The sequence below is a fragment of the Loxodonta africana genome, chromosome 8 (assembly GCF_030014295.1).
Source record: "Loxodonta africana isolate mLoxAfr1 chromosome 8, mLoxAfr1.hap2, whole genome shotgun sequence".
NCBI classification, from domain to species: Eukaryota; Metazoa; Chordata; class Mammalia; order Proboscidea; family Elephantidae; genus Loxodonta; species Loxodonta africana.
The window spans coordinates 8,435,538-8,454,579 of record NC_087349.1 but is presented as its reverse complement, the minus strand read 5'-3'; the positions used below and the strand labels follow the sequence as shown (position 1 = coordinate 8,454,579).

General features: G+C 44.5%; 1 protein-coding gene across 2 annotated transcripts; it reads right to left on the bottom strand.

Annotated features, from left to right (window-relative positions):
• Window positions 1–3,584: 3,584 nt before the first annotated feature.
• Window positions 3,585–17,553, bottom strand: CLEC5A (C-type lectin domain containing 5A). 2 transcript variants are annotated; one of them, XM_064289624.1, is made up of 6 exons: window positions 17,015–17,553; window positions 16,092–16,189; window positions 14,607–14,666; window positions 11,554–11,690; window positions 8,133–8,239; window positions 3,585–5,196 (listed from the first exon to the last, which is right to left on the bottom strand). In XM_064289624.1, the coding sequence occupies exons 1-6, from the start codon at window positions 17,155–17,157 to the stop codon at window positions 5,082–5,084; spliced, it is 660 nt and encodes a 219-aa protein (XP_064145694.1). In that variant the 5' UTR covers window positions 17,158–17,553; the 3' UTR covers window positions 3,585–5,081. The 2 variants fall into 2 exon arrangements, with proteins under 2 accessions (XP_064145694.1, XP_064145695.1); XM_064289625.1 differs by lacking the exon at window positions 14,607–14,666 and having other exon boundaries at window positions 17,015–17,550.
• Between the last annotated feature and the right edge of the window lie 1,489 nt (window positions 17,554–19,042).

The window sequence follows — 19,042 nt, the reverse complement described above, 5'->3', positions numbered from 1 at the left end:
GGTTTTCTAGTGCGAAACTCTCCTTGGAGCCCTGGTGGCTCAGTGGTTAAGAGTTCAGCTTCTAACCAAAGGATCGGCAGCTCAAATTCATTAGCTGCTCCTTGAAAACACTATGGGGCACTTCTACTCTGTCCTATAGGGTCACTAGGAGTAGGAACCGACTTAATGGCACCTAACAACAACAACAAACTCCTTTGCATTTTTTGAATAAAAGCTGTAAGATACATAATACATTGTTTAAATACATGTTTGTATAGTGTTGGATTGCATTGGCTAATGTTGTATTTATACTTTTAGCTAAGTGAAATAAGTATATTCTTTTTCTTTTCTTTTCTGAGTATTATTGTCCAATTTTACATTCAGTGCAATAATGCTGGGCTTAGAAAATGAGTTGTGTAACTTCCTCTGTGTATTGGACACCCCTTTTGTCCACCTCATGTCATTGTGCTCTGCCTGTTACCCCAACTATTGCTGCAGCAACAAGATTTGCATGACATGCCCCAGCTGTATCTCTCCCTTTCTACTTCATGGCTTCTTTTATGCTGTGGTGGGGGTACCTGCAGGAACATGCTTAGCGCTCGCATATGTGCAAGCGTAGTAGGTACAACAGGATGAATGTACTAGCTGTAGTCTCTGGTCAGTGGGGAATGGGAGCTGGTGTATAAATGCTCTCCTCTCTCATTCATTAGGTGGACAGTTCTGAGATACTTTGTATACGGTCCTTCAGGGAGGATTGGACCCCAATTTTCAACTACAGTGGCCAGATTAATAATTTACCCTTTATGACTTTCTCTGTTTTACTCTTTCCAGTCACCAGTCTGATTCTTTAGGGTCGTTTCCACACACTGCCTGCACATAAGCCCTTATTTAAGACTCTGTTCTGGTGTAGACCTAGAAAGCAGTTTCTCAGGATGGGATTCTGGACCTGGCTGCTTCACTGGTCAGGTGGCAGTAAGGATCCTGGGGGTGGTGATAACCTTTGCCATGATGATTGCTGTGATTTCCAAGGTGCTAGAAAGAAATGAGGTTCAGATCAAAGGTGAAGCATTAGTGTCACAGGCTGGGCTCTCTGGAAGCAGATGCTGAGACACAGTTTGGGGTACCAGATATGTATCAGGAATCAATATTTGTGAAAGGAATGAGGGGAGACAGAATTGGCAGGAGCGACAAAGATCCAACCAACCCACCCCAGAGCCCTGGAGCAAAAATTGCCTGTTAGAGTTCTTCCCTGTCAAGAACTCCTGCATATGAACTTCTGAAAAATGCTCATGATAGCACTCTTCACATTAGCAAAGACCTGTCAGCAACCCAATTGCACATCAACAGGAATAGTCATGATTTAGTCACATAATGGAATATTATGCAGTAGTCAAAATGAATGAACATCAACAATATGGATGCATCTTATAATATTAAGTGAAAAAGAGGAGGTTCCAAAAGATTCCTTGTAGCAAAATACCTGTTTATAAAGAGAAAAATAATATATACACAACAATGAGATGAAACTGAATAAAAAGAAAAGCAATTGAATGATGAACACAGGATTCAGGATGGTGGTTACCTGAGCTGGGTATAGGAGACCTCACAGGTAGATATTTTATTATAAAAATTCTTGTTTCCATGTTGGGTGGTTTCATGGTGATTATGACATTTTTGTAGTTAAATAAACAACAAAAAAGTACATAAAAGAGGACCATGCATGTGCCAATTATAGGAGTGTTTCATGAATGAAAGATTATGATTAATTCAATTCTTTGCAACAGAAATTGAGAGAGAGACCATGGGTTGTGGCTTGAGAGATAATTAGACACTTCTGCTGCCCCAGACCCACGAGCTGGCAGTGAAGATGGCCTGAGGGATCATGAGACCCATTACAGGGGCTTGGGCTACTGAATGCTGAATTCCAGTCTGTCAGAGGTGAGGGTGGAATTGAGGGGTGCTATTTTTTTTTTTTAAGAGTATTACTGCACTATTATTCAGTCTGTGCTGAGACTCAAGAAGTGAAGCAGGGCTAACCAAAAAGGCAAAGATCCCCAGAGGACAGGGCTTCTGGGGGTGAGCTGGCAACAGTAGGCAAAATAAGCAAAGGCAACCTGTAGCTAAGGAGTCGCTGGATGGTGCAATGGTTAACACGAAAGATTGGAGATTCATATCCACACAGAGGTGCTCCAGAAACAGGGCCAGGTGATCTACTTATGAAAACTCAGCCATTAAAAGCCTTATGGAGCCCGGTTCTACTCTGATACACATGGGTTCACCATGAGTTGGAGTTGACCTATAGCTAATGCTTTCAATCATGAATCCAGGGATGATCTGTAAACTTCTGAGGACAGTGGTCAGCGACTTTGGTCATGAGACTAGTTACTCACACAGAGAGTAGGGTAATGTGTACATACTCCAGAGCTGTGAAAAGTAGAATTTTTTAGGCACCCTTCCTTGACGTGGGCTGATTTTCATTCCCGTAGTAACCCAATTCCCATAGTATAGGTATGTAAACTTCTAAGAAGTTATGTGGCTTGTCTAAATTCAGCTTCCAACAAAATGCATGGTCACATGCTGGTTGAAGACCTCAACTTCAGACCTTCTACAAAGTGCTCCCCCTATTGTTTATTGCCACTAAGGCACAGAGAGATGATCTTCTTTAAATTTATATACAACATCTTCTGTACAATGCATACAACATTTTTGTGAGGTGTGTATGACTGCCCCATTTTATAGGTAAAGAAACTAAGGCACGAAAAGGGTAAGGAATCTGTACAGACTCATGAAGGAAGCATAATTAGTAGCAATGTTAGAACTCAAACCCAATGGTTTATTAACATTCCATTGTTTTCTTTTTAAATTGTACCACTGCTGCCTAACAAGGACCACATTGACCTACTCTTCTAAGGATCCCACAACTCCCCCAGTAATGAACTTAGACCTGTATAGACACACCTCCTCATCTTAGGGGACTTTCAGGCTGTCTACTTGGGAGATCGCTGATGGTGCTTATGACATTTTTATAGTTAAATGAACAACAAAGCAAATACCTAAAAGAGGACCATGCACGTACAAATTATGGGAGTGTTTCATGAATGAAAGATTATGATTAATTCAATTCTTTGTACCAGAAATTGAGAGAGAGACCATGGGCTGAGGCTGTGGCTCATTTTCTGACTGTAAAAAGTTGCAATTATTCTGTCATAAATCAGGAAATGTGCCAGCTAGAGTTCTCCCTTCTAGAAGCAGGAGGATTGCAGTTCCCTCTGTGTTGTCTGAATTCTGGGGCTTGCTCTTGTTTGGAATTCTGTTTATTCTTCTCTCTACCACAGTCTCAGCCTCTCTTTCCTTAGCTCTGGTTCTTATTCTTTGCTGGCCCAATCAGAGAACGCACATCTCCACAGGGCACTAATATTCTAATTTCAACATCCACCCCCTACAACACAGATTATTTCCAGTAACTTCCTTCAAGCAAGCTGTACACCTGATGTATTATCTCATTTTTTTTAATTGCAAGTGGCTGTGCTAAGGAACCCAAAACTATGAAACTTAGAAATATAGAAACAGAGCTTTCTGTTGCAATAAAAATGAAACCACGGCAATTTAGTGTGATATACATGTAATGATATGCACAGTTGTTATTGGGGTACATTATTAGACACAAATGGCAAGCAGCTTATGTAGGTGACTATGATTCCCGTTGATTTTATACAGCCTTCCATGGTGGTTTAGTTCTTATTGCTCCAAATGCACAAGGCTGCCCATGTCTCCTTTCTATGCATGGAGGAGTGGGTGGCTAAGGTTGTGTCAGGAGTGTGGAGAAGAGTCAGGGCCTCAAAACTTTTTACCTGCCTTCTGCCTTTCTTTGAGGATGACCAAATGAATTCCCCGTTCCCTCCCTCACATGGCTTCCATTTGTCTCTCGTGTCCCCCTTCCACTTTCTGCCTCTCCTTGCTTCACCCAATACTTCCTCTTGGGTCAGCTGGACCAGTCTGGGTCAGTGGGATGCCAACCGGTTCAAGGCTTGGGCCTTCGGATCAATAGGCTATCCCCGGCAGCAGGAGTCTCTCTAGAACTGAAGGGAGGACTGTGTTGTGATCTGTGGGGCCCAAGTGTCTCTCCCAAATTCTTAAAATATACTCAACACAACATGGTCAGGTCATCAAACCTGCAGAGCAAAGGGAATCTGCTTATTCAAATTATGGTTGCACAGGAGCTATATTCAGCTCAAGTGTCTCTTCAGGGCTTTGCTGAAGAGCAGACAGCCAGTTTTTCTGGGCACTTGGCTGCCTGATCATCTTCCGAGGGACCTCTGGGCAGAGTCCTGTTCTAAGCAGACCCCTCTCCATCCCCATGAGCAATGCTTTCCCTGCGCCAGGCTCTGCTCCAGGTGCCCTTCACTAGGCCTGGCCTTGCTTCAGACTGAGGAGGCCTCTGCTGTCCCACCCAGGGACTCACGTGGACAGGGGTCTCTTGGGAACAGGGGTGGGGTCACAGAAGCTGAGTTTATCCTCTTCCACCAATGAGGCTCTCTAAATAACCTTCACACCTGAGCTGTCTGCAGTTTCTCCCTCATGGTGTGGTCACAGCGATGATAAAGCAAACCCTGGCCACAGGCTAAACTCTGCCTGCTGGTCAGTCAGCAATGCCAAGTTCTCTAGAAACAGATTAGTTTCCATAGCACATGAGTTGTCTCCATAAAACTGACTCTTTTCCTGAGAAGGCTATCACCTAGCCCCAAAGCAGAGCCTAGAAGCTCATGCCCCCAAATAGACAGGGACCTCTACCATTGACAGATGGCAAAGAGGTCATTGACCAGACAGCCTTGTGGATCTAAAGTGGGCCACAGGTAAAACTCTCACAGGAAGGGGTCTTGGGAACTGCTGGACAGAACAGGGATTTAGCCCAGGTGTATCATGTGAGTGTGTTTGTGGAGGGATGCCTGAGCTCTGGGGTCTACGAGGGAGCTGGGCAGTAGCCTGTGGGTGACTGGCGCAGTGGTCTGATGCTCTGCATTTCCTGGACTAGTTGTAAATATTCTTTCTGCTGCCTCCCTGAATGTATTTGGTGATCTCGTCAGACACCACGGGGACTGTGGTCATTTGGCATTCTTCTCGCAGATCCAGCGGTGGTTGATGTCGCAGAACGCTGCATCGAATGTCTTTGTTAGGCCTATGGTCGCACAGTTGAAATTCTGGCGGTAGTTGGTGACACTAGTGAGAAAGAAGGCACGGTTAAGGCCCCACTGGGTCCAGAGTGCGGGTCTCAGAGGAGTGTGAGGGAGGCGTGGGCGGCTGACCAGGTCCATGCTCTCATCCTTGGAACCAGCCTTTTTTCCCACTCAGGACCCTCTGCTGCCCTCAGCTGCCCCCATGAGCTTCTGTGGATTCAGAGTGTTGGATTAATTCACTCTTGTGTTTGGTCAAGAACATCTCATGAGCGTCCTCCTTTCTCCCAGAAACAATGTTGTAGACACTAGAGTATGTACTGAGTTTACAGCAGGAGGACAGAAAGGAGAGGGAAGAGATTCCTCCTCTTGTCCTAAGTACCAGCTGTCTTTAGACATGACCTGGTGATGGTAATGGTCATCCTTTTATCTGTCATTCAGCCTCTCACACTCTGACAGGAAAGGATGTGGTTTCATGGAAAGACCATGAGCTTTGGAGTCAAGTGGATGAGGGATCAAATTGTGGCTCTACCATCTCCCAGTTTGGGGATACTCAGCACACTTCTAAACATCTCCGTTTCTCAATTCTACCATCTGTTAAATGAAGGCTGATGAGAGCTCTTTTTTTTTTTTGGTGATCTGATGAGACCACCCTCATGAATACTGCAGGAAATATAATGCGTGTGGAGAACTCTAAAAATTTGAGGTGCCATAGGTCTAACTGGGGAGATTTCAGAACTAAAATTAAGCACTCCATTCAGAAATTAAACTGAGAGCTTTACTTCTACGTTCCTCATAACCTTTGCTGTTATTGTGTGTGCTGTTGAGTAGATTCCAACTCATAGCCAACCCTATAGGAAGAGTAGAACTGCCCCATAGAGTTTGAACTGCTGACATTTGGTTAGCAGTCTGCGCTCTTAACCACTTTGCCACTAGAGCTTCTCGTAATGATTAGGCTTCCATTAAAGTTTGCTGTTTTAAAAACAAAGCTCAGTCATGTTTATGTTAAGAGTGTTCCTACAACTGGCCTTAGAAAAAGCTTCATTGAATTGTTAAGATAAATTAGAGCCTATATGTAAACATACTGTTTTAACTGCCTTAAAGAAGTTCCCCAGCAAGCACCTAGGCATTATCTCTTTTCTCTCAGTTAAATAAGCAGAGTTTATTTACAGTTTCCTAACTATTGGTCGGAAACCTGGTGGTGTAGTGGTTAAGTGCTACAGCTGCTAACCAAAGGGTCGGCAGTTCAAATTCGTCAGGCGCTCCTTGGAAACCTTATGGGGCAGTTCTACTCTGTCCTATAGGGTCGCTATAAGTCAGAATCGACTCGACTAGATGGCACTGGGTTTGTTTTTTTTTTTTTAAACTAATGGTCAAAGATTCTAATTAAGTTGGCCCAGCTGCAATTGTATTACTACCTTCTATATTGCTAAACCTGCATGTCAAAATTGTTTATACTTTTCATTTAAGAAACATGGCCTTAGTTAAAATGAATCAAGTATGAGAGGTTTATGTTAGACTAGAAACTGATATAAAGAAAGTTTTATAGTTAACTGTCACCCTTGTAATACCTCCTCCTTTCCCACCGTTGCTTTGATGTGAAGTTGTTATCTCCACTCACTCTATTTGTTAAATATCTCTTTGTTTTGCCTGTAAGACAGAGCATACCTCTACAGACAAACTGAATGCGTGCTCTCCGGTGGTTCATTCCTTCAATGAATTTTATTTGTTTAAATATCAGATTGAAGTGTTGGTTCAATGACTTCATGAGGACAATGTGTAAAGTGTTTACCATGGTACTTGGTCTTTTCTAGACATGTATGAATGCTAATTTCCTCCCCTCTTTGGGGAAGCCCTGGAAACCCTGGTGGCATAGTGGTTAAGTGCTAGGGCTGCTAACCAAAAGGTCAGCAGTTCGAATACACCAAGTGCTCCTTGGAAACTCTATGGGGCAGTTCCACTCTGTCCTATAGGGTTGCTTTGAGTTGGAATCCACTTGAAGACAACGAGTTTGGTTTGGTTTGGGGAAAGCCAGTTAGAAGTTAGAGAACTGACTTGCTCTCTGTCAGACTCAACATTCTCATATAAGCCCTGGAATGTTGTGTTCTCCACCAACTATGGAATCATTCATAGGAGACAGCATTTGGGAGTTGGAAGTTCATGGCTTTAAGGCATAGACAAGTTTGTTATAACCTTTCTTTAGATAAAGAAGCCATTGCTGAGGAAACCTCTAGGAATGCAGTAATCAAGTGTGATCTATGGGTTAAAAGAGACCTGTGAGATGTACCAACCGGATGCTCTGTGGATAGATTTGCTCGGATCCTGATTTGGACAAAATGTTCCATTATATGAATACTCTTCTCCCTACTTACGAATGTTTGATGTTTTCCATAATAATTACAAAAATTGTGTCTCCAGAAATAGATGGTGCTATAGATGGAATTATGTCCCCCCAAAAGTTATGCTGAAGTCCCAAACCCTGTACCTGTGGATGTGATCCTGTTTGGAAATGGGGTTTTTCCTTTTGTTATGTTATGTCATACCAGAGTGGGGTGGTTCTAAACCTAAGCCCTTCTGAGTAGTTTTATAAAAAGAGAAAACAGACACATATAAGGGGAGACACCGTGTGAAGATGGAGGCAGATGAATCTACAAATGTGGTAACGCTAAAGATTGCCAGTAGCTATTAGAGCTGAAAGGAATAAATAAGGGCCTTCCCCTAGAACTAGTGCCCTGAATTTGGACTTCTAGTCTTCTGAACTGTGAGAAAATATGTATCTGTTCTTTTTCTGTTTTTTTTTTTTTTTTTTTGTTGTTGTTATAGCAGCACTAGCAACTAAGACAGATACTCTGGAAGAAAAGAGACACATAGAACAAAGACCCACATCCCAGCTTTGTGCTGTGCCAGACAAACCCGCTGAACCTCAGGTCTGGTCTGTCGGGGCAAACCGAGGTGCCCAGGGAATGTGGGGTGTTCACGTACTTGCCGTTGAACTCGTAGTTGTTGATCCATCGCCATCTTTTCTCTGCAGGCTGGTATGTTAAGCCAATGAAGTACATCTCAGCACCAGCTATGTCCTGGAGAAACTTCTAGATATTAAAAACAAAAACCAGTTTGACAACAAGTTCTTTACAGCTGCCTCCCTTGTGCCAACAGGCCTGTGACTGCATCTGATTCTGGGAATCAAGAATGCTGGTAGGGCTATGGGGCTGGCTGGCCCTGGCACTCACCATCAACCCCCGAAAAGTGGCTCTTAGACTCAAGAGAGCATCAGGACCACCTGGAAGGCTTGCTAAGACAGGGACTTCTGGGCTTCTGGGTCAGTAGGTCTGGTGTAGGAACCAAGAACTTAATGCATCTAACAACTTCCAGGTGATGCTGCCGCTCTCTGAGTACCACACTTTGAGATGAAGGGGAAGGGACACTGTGCCATCTAAACCAGGTTTTCAAGTAAATCCTTTTAATTTTGCATGCCTCTCTGCATAGGATTGTTTTCATTGCCAGAAATTCTACCTACCAAACGAGGGTGGGTCAGGCAATAGTAAATTGTGCTCATGTTCCCTGAGTACTTAGCAAGGGGACATAGCTTCGGAATTTTAAAAGTGTGGTGCCAAAGCAGATAATCCAAGGAGAAATAACCAAGTATTGGGTATTTGCTAAACTGATACTAGCCCAAGGCATCTTCTTTTGTGTATTAAGTTAATGAATCACAGATCACCAAGCCAGAAATCTGAGAGTTCCCTGGACTCCTTCCTGTCCTCTTCACATACCTCCCACGATCAGTGAGCATCCAAGTCTTATTCTCTTCACCCTCTAGACTACTGCCTTAGTTCCTTCTTCTTCAAAACTCTCTTTCCCTGAAATATCTCATTTTCTTAATTTTTAAAATTAATTGCTGAATTTACTCACTTAACAAAAATTTTTGAGTGTTTATCATGTGTCAGGCATTGTGCAAGGCTGGGGACATGGAAACAGGCCTATTCCTCCTCAAAGAAATTAGAGTCTAACAAGTCTTGGCAAAGTATAGCCAAGGCGCCAAATCTAGACTGCAGCCTGTTTTTAAAAATAAAATTTTATTGGAACACAGCCGCACTCATTTGTTTACATATTGTCTGTGGCTGCCTTCGAGCTAAAACGACAGACTTGAGTAGTTATGATGGAGACTATGTGGTTAGAGGCAAAGCCTACAATATTTACTATCTGGTCTTTTAAAAAAAAAATTGTTGGCTCATTGTCTAACACAAGGGTTCTTAATCCTTGACTGTCTACTGGAAGCCATGGATGGTTTTCAAGGAAACCTGTGAAGCCCCTGAAATTTGACTCAAAATATTGTGTTTATGTTATGTTTCTGGGAAGAGGTACACAGCTTCATCACACTTTTTAAAAAAATCAGTGACGCCAACAAGTTTGAGAACTGTGAGTCTAACAGGAGAAGACAGGTGGTTAACTGGCATTCTAAGATGTCACAGGCATGGTGGTAAGAAACATCTGGCCCAGGCACAAAGAGGGAATGACCGATTCTATGTGGATTTGGGGTTTTCTGAAAGATCATAGACGAGGTGGTACTTGAGCTGAATTTTGGGAGATAGCTAACTCTTTATCAGGTGAACGGTAGACAGGGTGTGGGTCAGGATTGGGCTTCCTAGAAGAGGGGGCTTTGGAAGCCACATGTGGAGCAGTCTGGAGTGTTTGGGAACTATGAGATGTTCAGTCTGGTAGGTGCAGAGGTGGACCTGAGGTGTGTTGAGAGATGAGGTTGGAGAGAAGTCAGAGGCTGGACTGTGCAAAGTCTATATGCCATGCTAGGAAAACTGGACATTAACCCATCTAATTTGGAAAACAGCAGAGACCGTTTAAAGTCTCAGAGATGTTATTATGTTAGTTCTGTGGAAGGCAGGCCAGAAAGGAACACGACTGGGGGTTAAGAGGTGAGCTAGAGGAATTCTAAAAGTATCCAATTGCAAGCTGAACTAATGACTGTGGGGACCGAGAGGACAGGACTTGGTTAGTAGCCTATTTAGGAAGTTAAGAAGAAGGTGAAATCCTAGAAAACTGAGCTTCTGTCTTGAGGGATAGGACTACTCACCCAGATTGAGCATACAAGAGGAGGAGTAGGTGGGCCAGTCAAACATAACTGACTTGGTTTTGAACATGTTGAGTTAGTGGTGCTTTTGAAACATCAAGATGAGACTTGATGTACTGTATGATCTAGAGAAGAAGGCTGAGCTGGGGATACAGACTTCAGTGTCATCAGCAAACCACCAATGTGATGAGCTTTTCCTGGGGCAAGCAGGGAGTTTAAGAGGTGGAGAAAGCCAAGGATGGGACTGGGATGCACCAAAACTTAAGGATGACATCCTCTTCCTGTCTGATTTCCCTCTACCCCTCTTTTCCCCTTCCTTTCCCTTTTCTCCTCCCGTCTGGGTCCTGGTCTTCTACTGTAGGACATTTTTCCTACCCCCCTGGGCTCTTAAGCCTAGAGCATCTGTAGCATCTATCCGGACCCTTGTCCTGTGTTGGAAAGCTAAGTACCAAGATTCGGTGAGGAAGATCCTCTTCCAAGTTCTTCTATATCAGAAGACTTTTAGAGGAGGGGCTGGGGGATGGAAGGAGAGAAGCAAGTAATAGGGTATCTAGCACAGTGCCTGACACTCAGCAAATGTTAAGGGTTTGCAGGAGAGATGACTATAAGTAAGCTTAGTTAAGAGTATGCATTTTGGGCAGGTAGATTTGAATTCAATTTCATGTTCTGTCACTTTATAGTAGTATGACCTTGGTCAAATTATTTTCCGTGCCCTAATTTCCTCATATATAAAATGTGGCTGATAATACCTCCTTCTCAGAGGTTATGAGGAAAAAAGAAGATGATAAATTTAAGCTCTGTGCATAGTGTTAGGTATTTTTGTTATCATTATCATAAACTGCAATCCCAGTTCTATGACTTCTCTGTTTTTCATATTACTAATTTTTGTTTTGTTGTACATAGGGTTGCTAATGTGTTGGAACTGACTCAACGGCACCTAACAACAACAACAACAACAATTTGTTAGTTCACATCTTCCTTCATTTACTAGGCAGACATTGACATTTCACATCCATGGACTGTTCTGTAGTTTTTGAACAACTGTTACACACAGCAGCTCATTGGGTCATCCCTGCATGTGTTGGACCATACCCAGAACGCTAGCCCATGCCGTGCCTGACGGGAAAGGCCACCAAGAGCAGATTTCTGTGGCTCAGCTGGACCCGAGAAACACACCCCACTCTAATGAGGAAAGTCTGCACCCCAGGCTCAGAACGAGGGGCCTCAGCTGTCCTTTCCCACATCCCCATCATCCTACCATCTCCCCCGACAGCAGCTGCTGCAGGATGGGCTGTGCTCCCGACCCCCCCATACTCTCACCAGCTTCTCTGGGGTGTTGACTATTGCCAGGGTAGATCCTTCTTCTTTACAAAAGCTCCTGCTTTTGTTCCAAGGTGATTCAAAGATGGACAAGAGGAAGCATTTCCCTTGATGCAGATCCCACCCAGCGGGGCAGACTAGAAACACCGGAGAAGAGAGAGCATGAGAAGTTATACTAGCTGTGTGATATTGGGCAAGTTACTTAACGTCTTTGTGCTTCCATTCCCTTATCTGCAAAATAGGATTTTACCTCACGTCTTAAACACAGTTTAAATAATAGATGAAAGTGCTTAGAACAGTGCCTGGTGCACAGTAAATGATCCATAAGAGTTAGCCAGTGTTGTCCCTTAATATATTACAGTGTAATGGATTGCTTTTGTGTGGCCTTTCATGCCGTGGTCTTGTAACTCCCACCCAGGTGATCGGGGCGGGGCGGGGGCGGGGGGACTGTGTGATAGGGTAATTGTGGCCCACCAAAGGGAATGATCAGTTTTACCATCCTGCTAGGCTTGAAATGAGCCACCCCAGTGGTGGGAAGGAGAAGAGCCCACCTGCCAAGGTAGGAAGGACTGGCAGGAGAGACTGCCAGGGGAGACCCACAGGAGACGGCACATTGGGCTTCCCAGCACATGGAGAGAGAAAGTTGAGCGTCTTTGGGCAGAGACTGAGGGCCTGGGAGAGGTGTACCTGCAAGTATGGCTGGGAAGAGGCAGTCTTGATGGAAGGCCTGTATTCTTGAGTGTTCCTGAGCCTGAACTGTAAACTGTTACTTCCCTGATAAACCCCATAGTCACGAAAAAAAAAAAAAAAGAAGTTAGTGGTTGGGGTGGGACCGCTGCCGTATAGTGTTTTCTAGGCTGTAATCTTTATGGAAGCAGATGGCCAGGTCTTTTTCCCTCAGAGACACTGGATGGACTTGAACTGCCAACCTTTTAGTTAGCAGCCAAGCACTTAACCGTTGAGCTACCAGGGCTCCTTTGCATTTACAGAAATCAACCTCAACCCAAGATGAACTCCGAGGCTCAGAAATTTTGCGCCATCTGGCCTCAGTTTCCCTGTCTGTAACACAAAGGGAATGAATTTGAAGTCTGGGGGCCCCTTTGAGCAAAGCAATTCTGTGGGAAAAGGGGCAGTGGGAGCCTCTGAGGATTCGGCACATAAGAACTGGGGGCGCGGAGGTTAGAACCATGCACTTTGCCTGTTCCGGAGCTCCCTGTGGGGGTGAAGCTGGCAGTGACCGTCTGTGGGACTGAGAAGAGAGGCGAAGCTGGAGGTGGCTGCGTGGGGAGCACAGCGCTCGAACCTCCCAGCAGCCTGCGACTAGTTGTGGCAGCAGTGAGCTCTGCCTCTCTGTGCTAGGATCTTCAGCCACCTTCCTTCTCTGATCCTCCCATCTCCCTACCACCATTATGTGCCTCACCATACCTGGGGCCTATTTCTTGTCCTTTGGGAATGCGTTAAAAAACAAATAAACAAACAAAAAAAACCCCATTGCCAGTCAGTTGATTTCGACCCATAGCAACCCTATAGCACAGAGTAGAACTTCCCCATAGGATTTCCAAGGAGTGGCTGGTGCATTTGAACTGCTGACCTTTTGGCTAGCAGCTGAGCTCTTAACCACCGCGCCACCAGGACTCCTTGGATGTGGTAATAGGTGTGAAATGCTGAGGAAAAAAACCCAAAACAAAACAGAAGAAAGGAAGAATAATGGCAGAATTCAGCATCAGAGGGAAACCCTCTTGCTTCTTGCCTAAAGACACACCGTTTGGCATTGTTTTCCCAAAGAGCTGTTTGGAGCACTTCCGCCCTGACACCCACACAGCATCCTATTTCTGGGGTCCCAGTACCTATGGGAGCACTCATATTCCTGACAGGCCAATCATGGGCTCTTCTCTCATCTTTACGCAGTGGCTGATTTTTTATAAAGAAATTGTTCTATATCTCACTGTGGTGAGTAGCGTCTGGGGTCTTAAAAGCCTTCAAGTGGCCTTCTAAGATACATCTACTAGTTCCATCCTGGCTGGAGCAAAGGAGAATGAGGAAAACCAAAGACACAAGGGAAAGATTATTCCAAAGGACTAACGGACCACAAGTACCTCAACCTCTGCTAGACTGAGCCCAGAACAACTAAATGGTGCCCAGCTACTACCACCAACTACTCTTACAGGGAACACAATACAGGGTCCCAGACAGAGTGGGAGAAAAATGTAGAACAAAATTCAAATTCACAAACAAAACAAAACAGACTTGCTGGTCAGACAGAGACTGAAAAAACCCAAGAGTGTGGCCCCTGGACACACTTTTAACTCAATACTGAAGTCACTCCTGAGGTTCACCCTTCAGCCAAAGATTAGACAGGTCTACACCAGCCACTCTTTGGAAATCCTATGGGGCAGTTCTACACTGTCCTATAGGGTTGCTAGGAGTCGGAATTGACTCTATGGCAATGGGTTTTTTTTTTTTTTTTATTAATAGAGTTGTTATGAGTTGAAATCGGCTTGATGGCAATAGGGCAAACAAAAACACATGTGGGGAATGTGCTTGGTAGTTCAATCATGTATACGAGACTAAATGGGCACATCAGCCCCAAATCAAAGATGAGAAGGCAGGAAGGGACAGGAAAACTGTACGAATGGAAACAGGGAGCCTGGGGTGGAGAAGGGGAGAGTGTTGACACATTGTAGGGTTGGCAACCAATGTCACAAAACAAAATGTGTATTAACTGTTTAACGAGAAATGAATTTGCTCTGTAAATGTTCACCTAAAGCACACACAGAGTCCTTTCACATTATATGACAATGGTTACACACAAATCATTCCCATGCCTGGGAGGGAAACTGAGGCTCAGAACGTTCCTGCAGTCTGGCCTTGGTTTCCACGTCTATAAAAGGAAGGGAATTAATTAGAAGAACTTTATGGATTCTTTGAGCAAAAAAAAAAAAAAACTCTTGTGAAAGGAGGCCCTGAGAAAGCTTTCAAAAAATGGAGCAGAAATGCTGAGTTTTTCAGGTATATAAGAAGTGGTAGTGGAGGGTCAGCATCATGCACTTTACCTGTTCCGTAGCTCTCTGTGGGGATGAAGCTGAAATTACTTTTGCCAAAAATCTGTGGGACTGCAAAGAAAATCAGTAGTTGGTCAGCCTGGAAGGCGGCCACATGAGGCACATGAAAACAGACGTCACCAGGGGGGCTGCCGGCCCCTGTGACTATTACTGTGAAATATTGAATTCCTCGGCTCAGGTCAGCAGGGGCGTGCTGGGTTTGTGGTGCAGAGGCTCACTGATTCATAGTTCTTTCCTGCTTTCTGAAGTGACAGGAATTGCACCTTCAGACTGGGCAATGAGAACAGCATCCCCTACCCAACCGCTGTCTCCTAATCACACTTCCTTCCTCATTTATTTTTTTTTCCACCGAGTCTGGGCTGCGGAAGAGTCGGCTGGCTGCGATTGCAGTAAAATCCCATGGTATGAACCCTCTTTTTCCAAGCATTTGGATGAATTAATTTCTATGTACAGAGAGAGAAATTTCCCTCTTGGGTAAATGCCGTTACAGTATAATGCAGCTGTTACCTCAGCCTTAACACCAGTCAATCTTGAACTCTATTTTCAGAATTTGTCAACAATAACCACCATCTCTGAGTACTTTGGCTCAGCTTACCCAACTAATTCTTTCATAGCAAAAGCTTTGTGTAGGCTTCTAAGTATCAGAGTCTGTTCCATTCTTTTTTTTTTTTTTGAGTTTTTTTTTTCATTTTTATTAAGCTTCAAGTGAACATTTACCATTCCAATCAGTCTGTCACATGTAGGTTTACATATATCTTACTCCCTTCTCCCACTTGCTCTCCCCCTATTGAGTCAGCCCTTACAGTCTCTCGTTTCGTGCCAATTTTGCCATCTTCCCTCTCTCTCTATCTTCCCATCCCCCCTCCAGTCAAGAGTTGCCAACACACTTTCCCGCGTCCACCTGATTTAATTAGCTCACTCTTCATCAGTATCTCTCTCCCCTCCACTGACCAGTCCTTTTCATGCCTGATGATTTGTCTTCGGGGATGGTTCCTGTCCTGTGCCATCAGAAGTTCTGGGGAGCATTGTCTCTGGGATTCCTCTAGTCGCAATCATACCATTAGGTGTGGTCTTTTAATGAGAATTTGGGGTCTGTATCCCATTGGTCTCCTGCTCCCTCAAGAGTTGTCTGTTGTGTTCCCTGATAGGGCAGACATTGATTGTGGCCGGGCACCAACTAGTTCTTCTGGTCTCAGGATAATGTAGGTCTCTGGTTCATGTGGCCCTTTCTGTCTCTTGGGTTCTTAGTTGTCGTGTGACCTTGGTGTGTTCCATTCTTTATCTCCAAGGCAGAGCAAGGAACCTGGTCCATTTTGTGAGCCAGGAAGGGAGAAGGGCGTTGTCAACTGACCTCAGGGTGTCAGAGACTCTCAGGTGGAAAGATTTGAGCAATTAACCTTTACATGCTACCTTGCCTTCTCTGAGGAGTCAACAAGAGCACATGGGGCTGGGGTAGGAGGTTGCTCGAATACTCACAATGCAGCAGGAATAAGGTCATTCCGACAACTTTTAGGACCACCACGATCAGCACCGAGATGATCATGCACCAGTTCATGGTGGAGAAGGGGAAGGTGCTGTAGGGACCAGAGCAGAGAGCTGTCAGAATCTGGGCGCATGGCTTATTATCACCAGGCCACATCCCGGCCTGTTTCTCGGAGCACTCTTGGGGGCTTGGAAGATAGGGATGCCATGGCAGGTCCCAGGAAGGAACCCAGCATCAGCCCAGCTGGTGGGGAGGCTTTAAGACTGGCAAGCTGCCTCTCTCCACCCATCCCCAGCTCTGCGCCTCATCCCCATCCTAGTCTGTGGGCCCTGAACTCTTTGCAAATATACTGTGGACTGTTAGAAGAACAAGCAAATTGGTCTTAGGGAAATACAACCATAACGCTCCTTAGAAGCAAGACTACAGAGACTTCCATTTGCTTACTTTGGACACGTCATCAGGAAAGACTAATGGCTAGAAAAGGATATCATGGTTGGTAAAGTAGAGGGTCATCGAAAATAAAGGAATGCCTCAATGAGATGGATTAACACAGTAACCTCAATAGTCAATGATCATGAAGATCGCACAGGACTGGGCAACGTTTCGTTCTGTTGTACGTGGGGTTATCATGAATCAGAGCAGACTCAATGGCAACTAACAACAACAACAGCAGCAGCAAACTCTTGTGATAAAATAAATCCTCTCCCTGGCGTTGAGAACCCTCAGTCCTGAAGTGAGCCTTGCTCCACAGGACCCTGATTTGTAGGCCTGGCTATACTGTCTTCAGCTGTTGGAATCCTCAGTTTTGAAAAGACTGTGCCAGAGGTCTCTGACAGCTAGGGCAGGTGTCCCTGAGGGTCTTGGCATTAGGAAAGAACCCACCATTTGTGCAGCTAGGACAGACAGAGAGACTTACCTGCTCTCCCCCGGAGGGCTGGCTGGCTGGCAGACGGTGTGGTAGGCAGAGGCTCCTTCTTTCAGGAAGATGACCCTTCTGTTCTGGTGACACCCTTTCTCCTTTACAGTTTCTCTGTGTGGGCAGCATCCCTGGACAAGCATTGCTTCCTGTTCTGTGATCTTGGCAAAAGGGGGGGGTGGGTAAGAAGGGGAAGGAGTCTGTAGCTTCCGCAAGAGGAAGGTCACTGCTTGGGAGTCCGGAGGCTATCATCCAGGGGAACATCTTTAGGAGAATTTGGAGAATAAAGCACCTCGACATTAACTTGCCTCGTCTCTGATTCCCCTTGAAATACAGTGGGAAGAACATGTAAAACGGTAACAAACAGGGAGTCTGAATGAAGCATGTCTGGAAATTCTTTGTACTGTTCTGGCAACCTTTCTGTAAGTCTGAAATGATGTCAAAACAAAAATTCTTATAAAAGAGACACAGTTGAAACCATTGATATTAGAGGGCAGGTCCTCTTGTGTCCATCTGCTCCATTCCTTGCCCCACAGCTCTACCCTCCCCCCTTTGTCATGGACCCCTCCTCTCTGGTCCCACTGCTCATGTTCCTGAGCATGTGCTGTGGTGTGAAGATTGTGCCCACCTCAGACCATCAATGTGATGCCTCCTTCAGAATGATCTGAGCACGGCACTGTCCTCAATGCGGGGTGCACAGGGTGGAGGGTGGGGAATACCATGATGAACAAGACTTCAGTCTTGTCATCCGGGAGTTTTTCTTGCATATTAAATTCAAAGTTTTCCTTTTATTATATTTTCCCTACTATAAAAGCTACATGTGCTCATTTCAAAAAAAATGATTAGAAAATGTTGGCAAGGAAAAACAAGGAACTGAAACCATCCATGCTGTTGTTGTTAGTTGCCAACTCATGGTGACCCTGTGGGTGCAAAGTGGAATTGCTCCATAGAGTTTTCAAGGTTGCAACCTTTCAGAAGCAGATCGCCATGCCTATCTTTTGAGGTGCCTCTGGGTGGGTTTGAACAACCAACTTTTCAGTTAGTAGTGGAGCGCTTAACCTTTTGTGCCATTTGGCTGTAATCACTGTTGTCACCTGTGGGTGTATTCTGTTTTGGAAAAGTTGGAAGGTAAAATGTAGAGAGATCAGAGGCAGAGATTCCTCTGAAACTTGCATGGCCACTCCCGCTTTGAGCAGGTGAGTAAATTGGAAGTTCTACTGTGGAGGGGCGATGGGGCAACAATCATTTAAGTTAGCTGACATGGACATCCATCCGTTGTTAACCAGGTACTATAGCACCTGGGAAGGGAACATGTATGCTCAGCAGTAAGGCTTCCTGCTTAGGTTGCCTCTAGCCTGGCAAAATAGAGCCAAAGCAAATAAATAACTCCCCCCACCTTCCTTCATCAGGTCCTAGAAGATTTGGCCCTTATTTTAAATATCTATAGGGTTCTTTTGGGTTGGAATCAACTCTGTGTTAACAGGGATTTTTTTTTTTTTTTTTTAATATCTATCAGAACCCACCACAATTCTGAATATGGGGAAAACTCATCTCCCCTGCAAAGATTACAAACAGGAAAAGACATATGAAAATACACAGTAGCTCAAGATAAGGTGACCAATATGAAGAAAGAGATCAATGTCTGCCTGTGAGATGAAGTCATTACAAGGCACAGAGGATGTTAGAAAACATCCCATTCATGTTTTCATTAAGATTTTAGAGACACTGATTCTATAAGGAATATGACTTAATATCATGAAATGGACAAGCAAACGCTTTGAGATTAAAAATGCAATTGCTGATTTTTCAAATCGTTGGCGTGTAGGGCACTGAACAGCAGGTTAGATACTGCAGAAACAGAGTGGGTGAATTAAAAGATGTTACTGAAATTCTAATTCAGAAGTCCTAAGAAAAGGAAAAAAAGAAAGAAACATGATTAGAGCAGAAAGAGAGCAAGGCATTGCTATGAGATCCAAGAGACCCTTTATCTATGCTAGTAGATACAGAAGAACAATAATCAAAGAAATC

Excerpts from the sequence above, each read along its gene's own strand:
- CLEC5A (XM_064289624.1), bottom strand. The coding sequence starts at position 17,157 with ATGCTTGTCCAGGGATGCTGCCCACACAGAGAAACTGTAAAGGAGAAA. Across the intron at positions 14,667-16,091 it reads GACCTTATTCCTGCTGCATT|TCCCACAGATTTTTGGCAAA; the intron begins GTGAGTATTCGA and ends TTTTCTTTGCAG. Across the intron at positions 8,240-11,553 it reads TCAACACCCCAGAGAAGCTG|AAGTTTCTCCAGGACATAGC; the intron begins GTGAGAGTATGG and ends TTTAATATCTAG.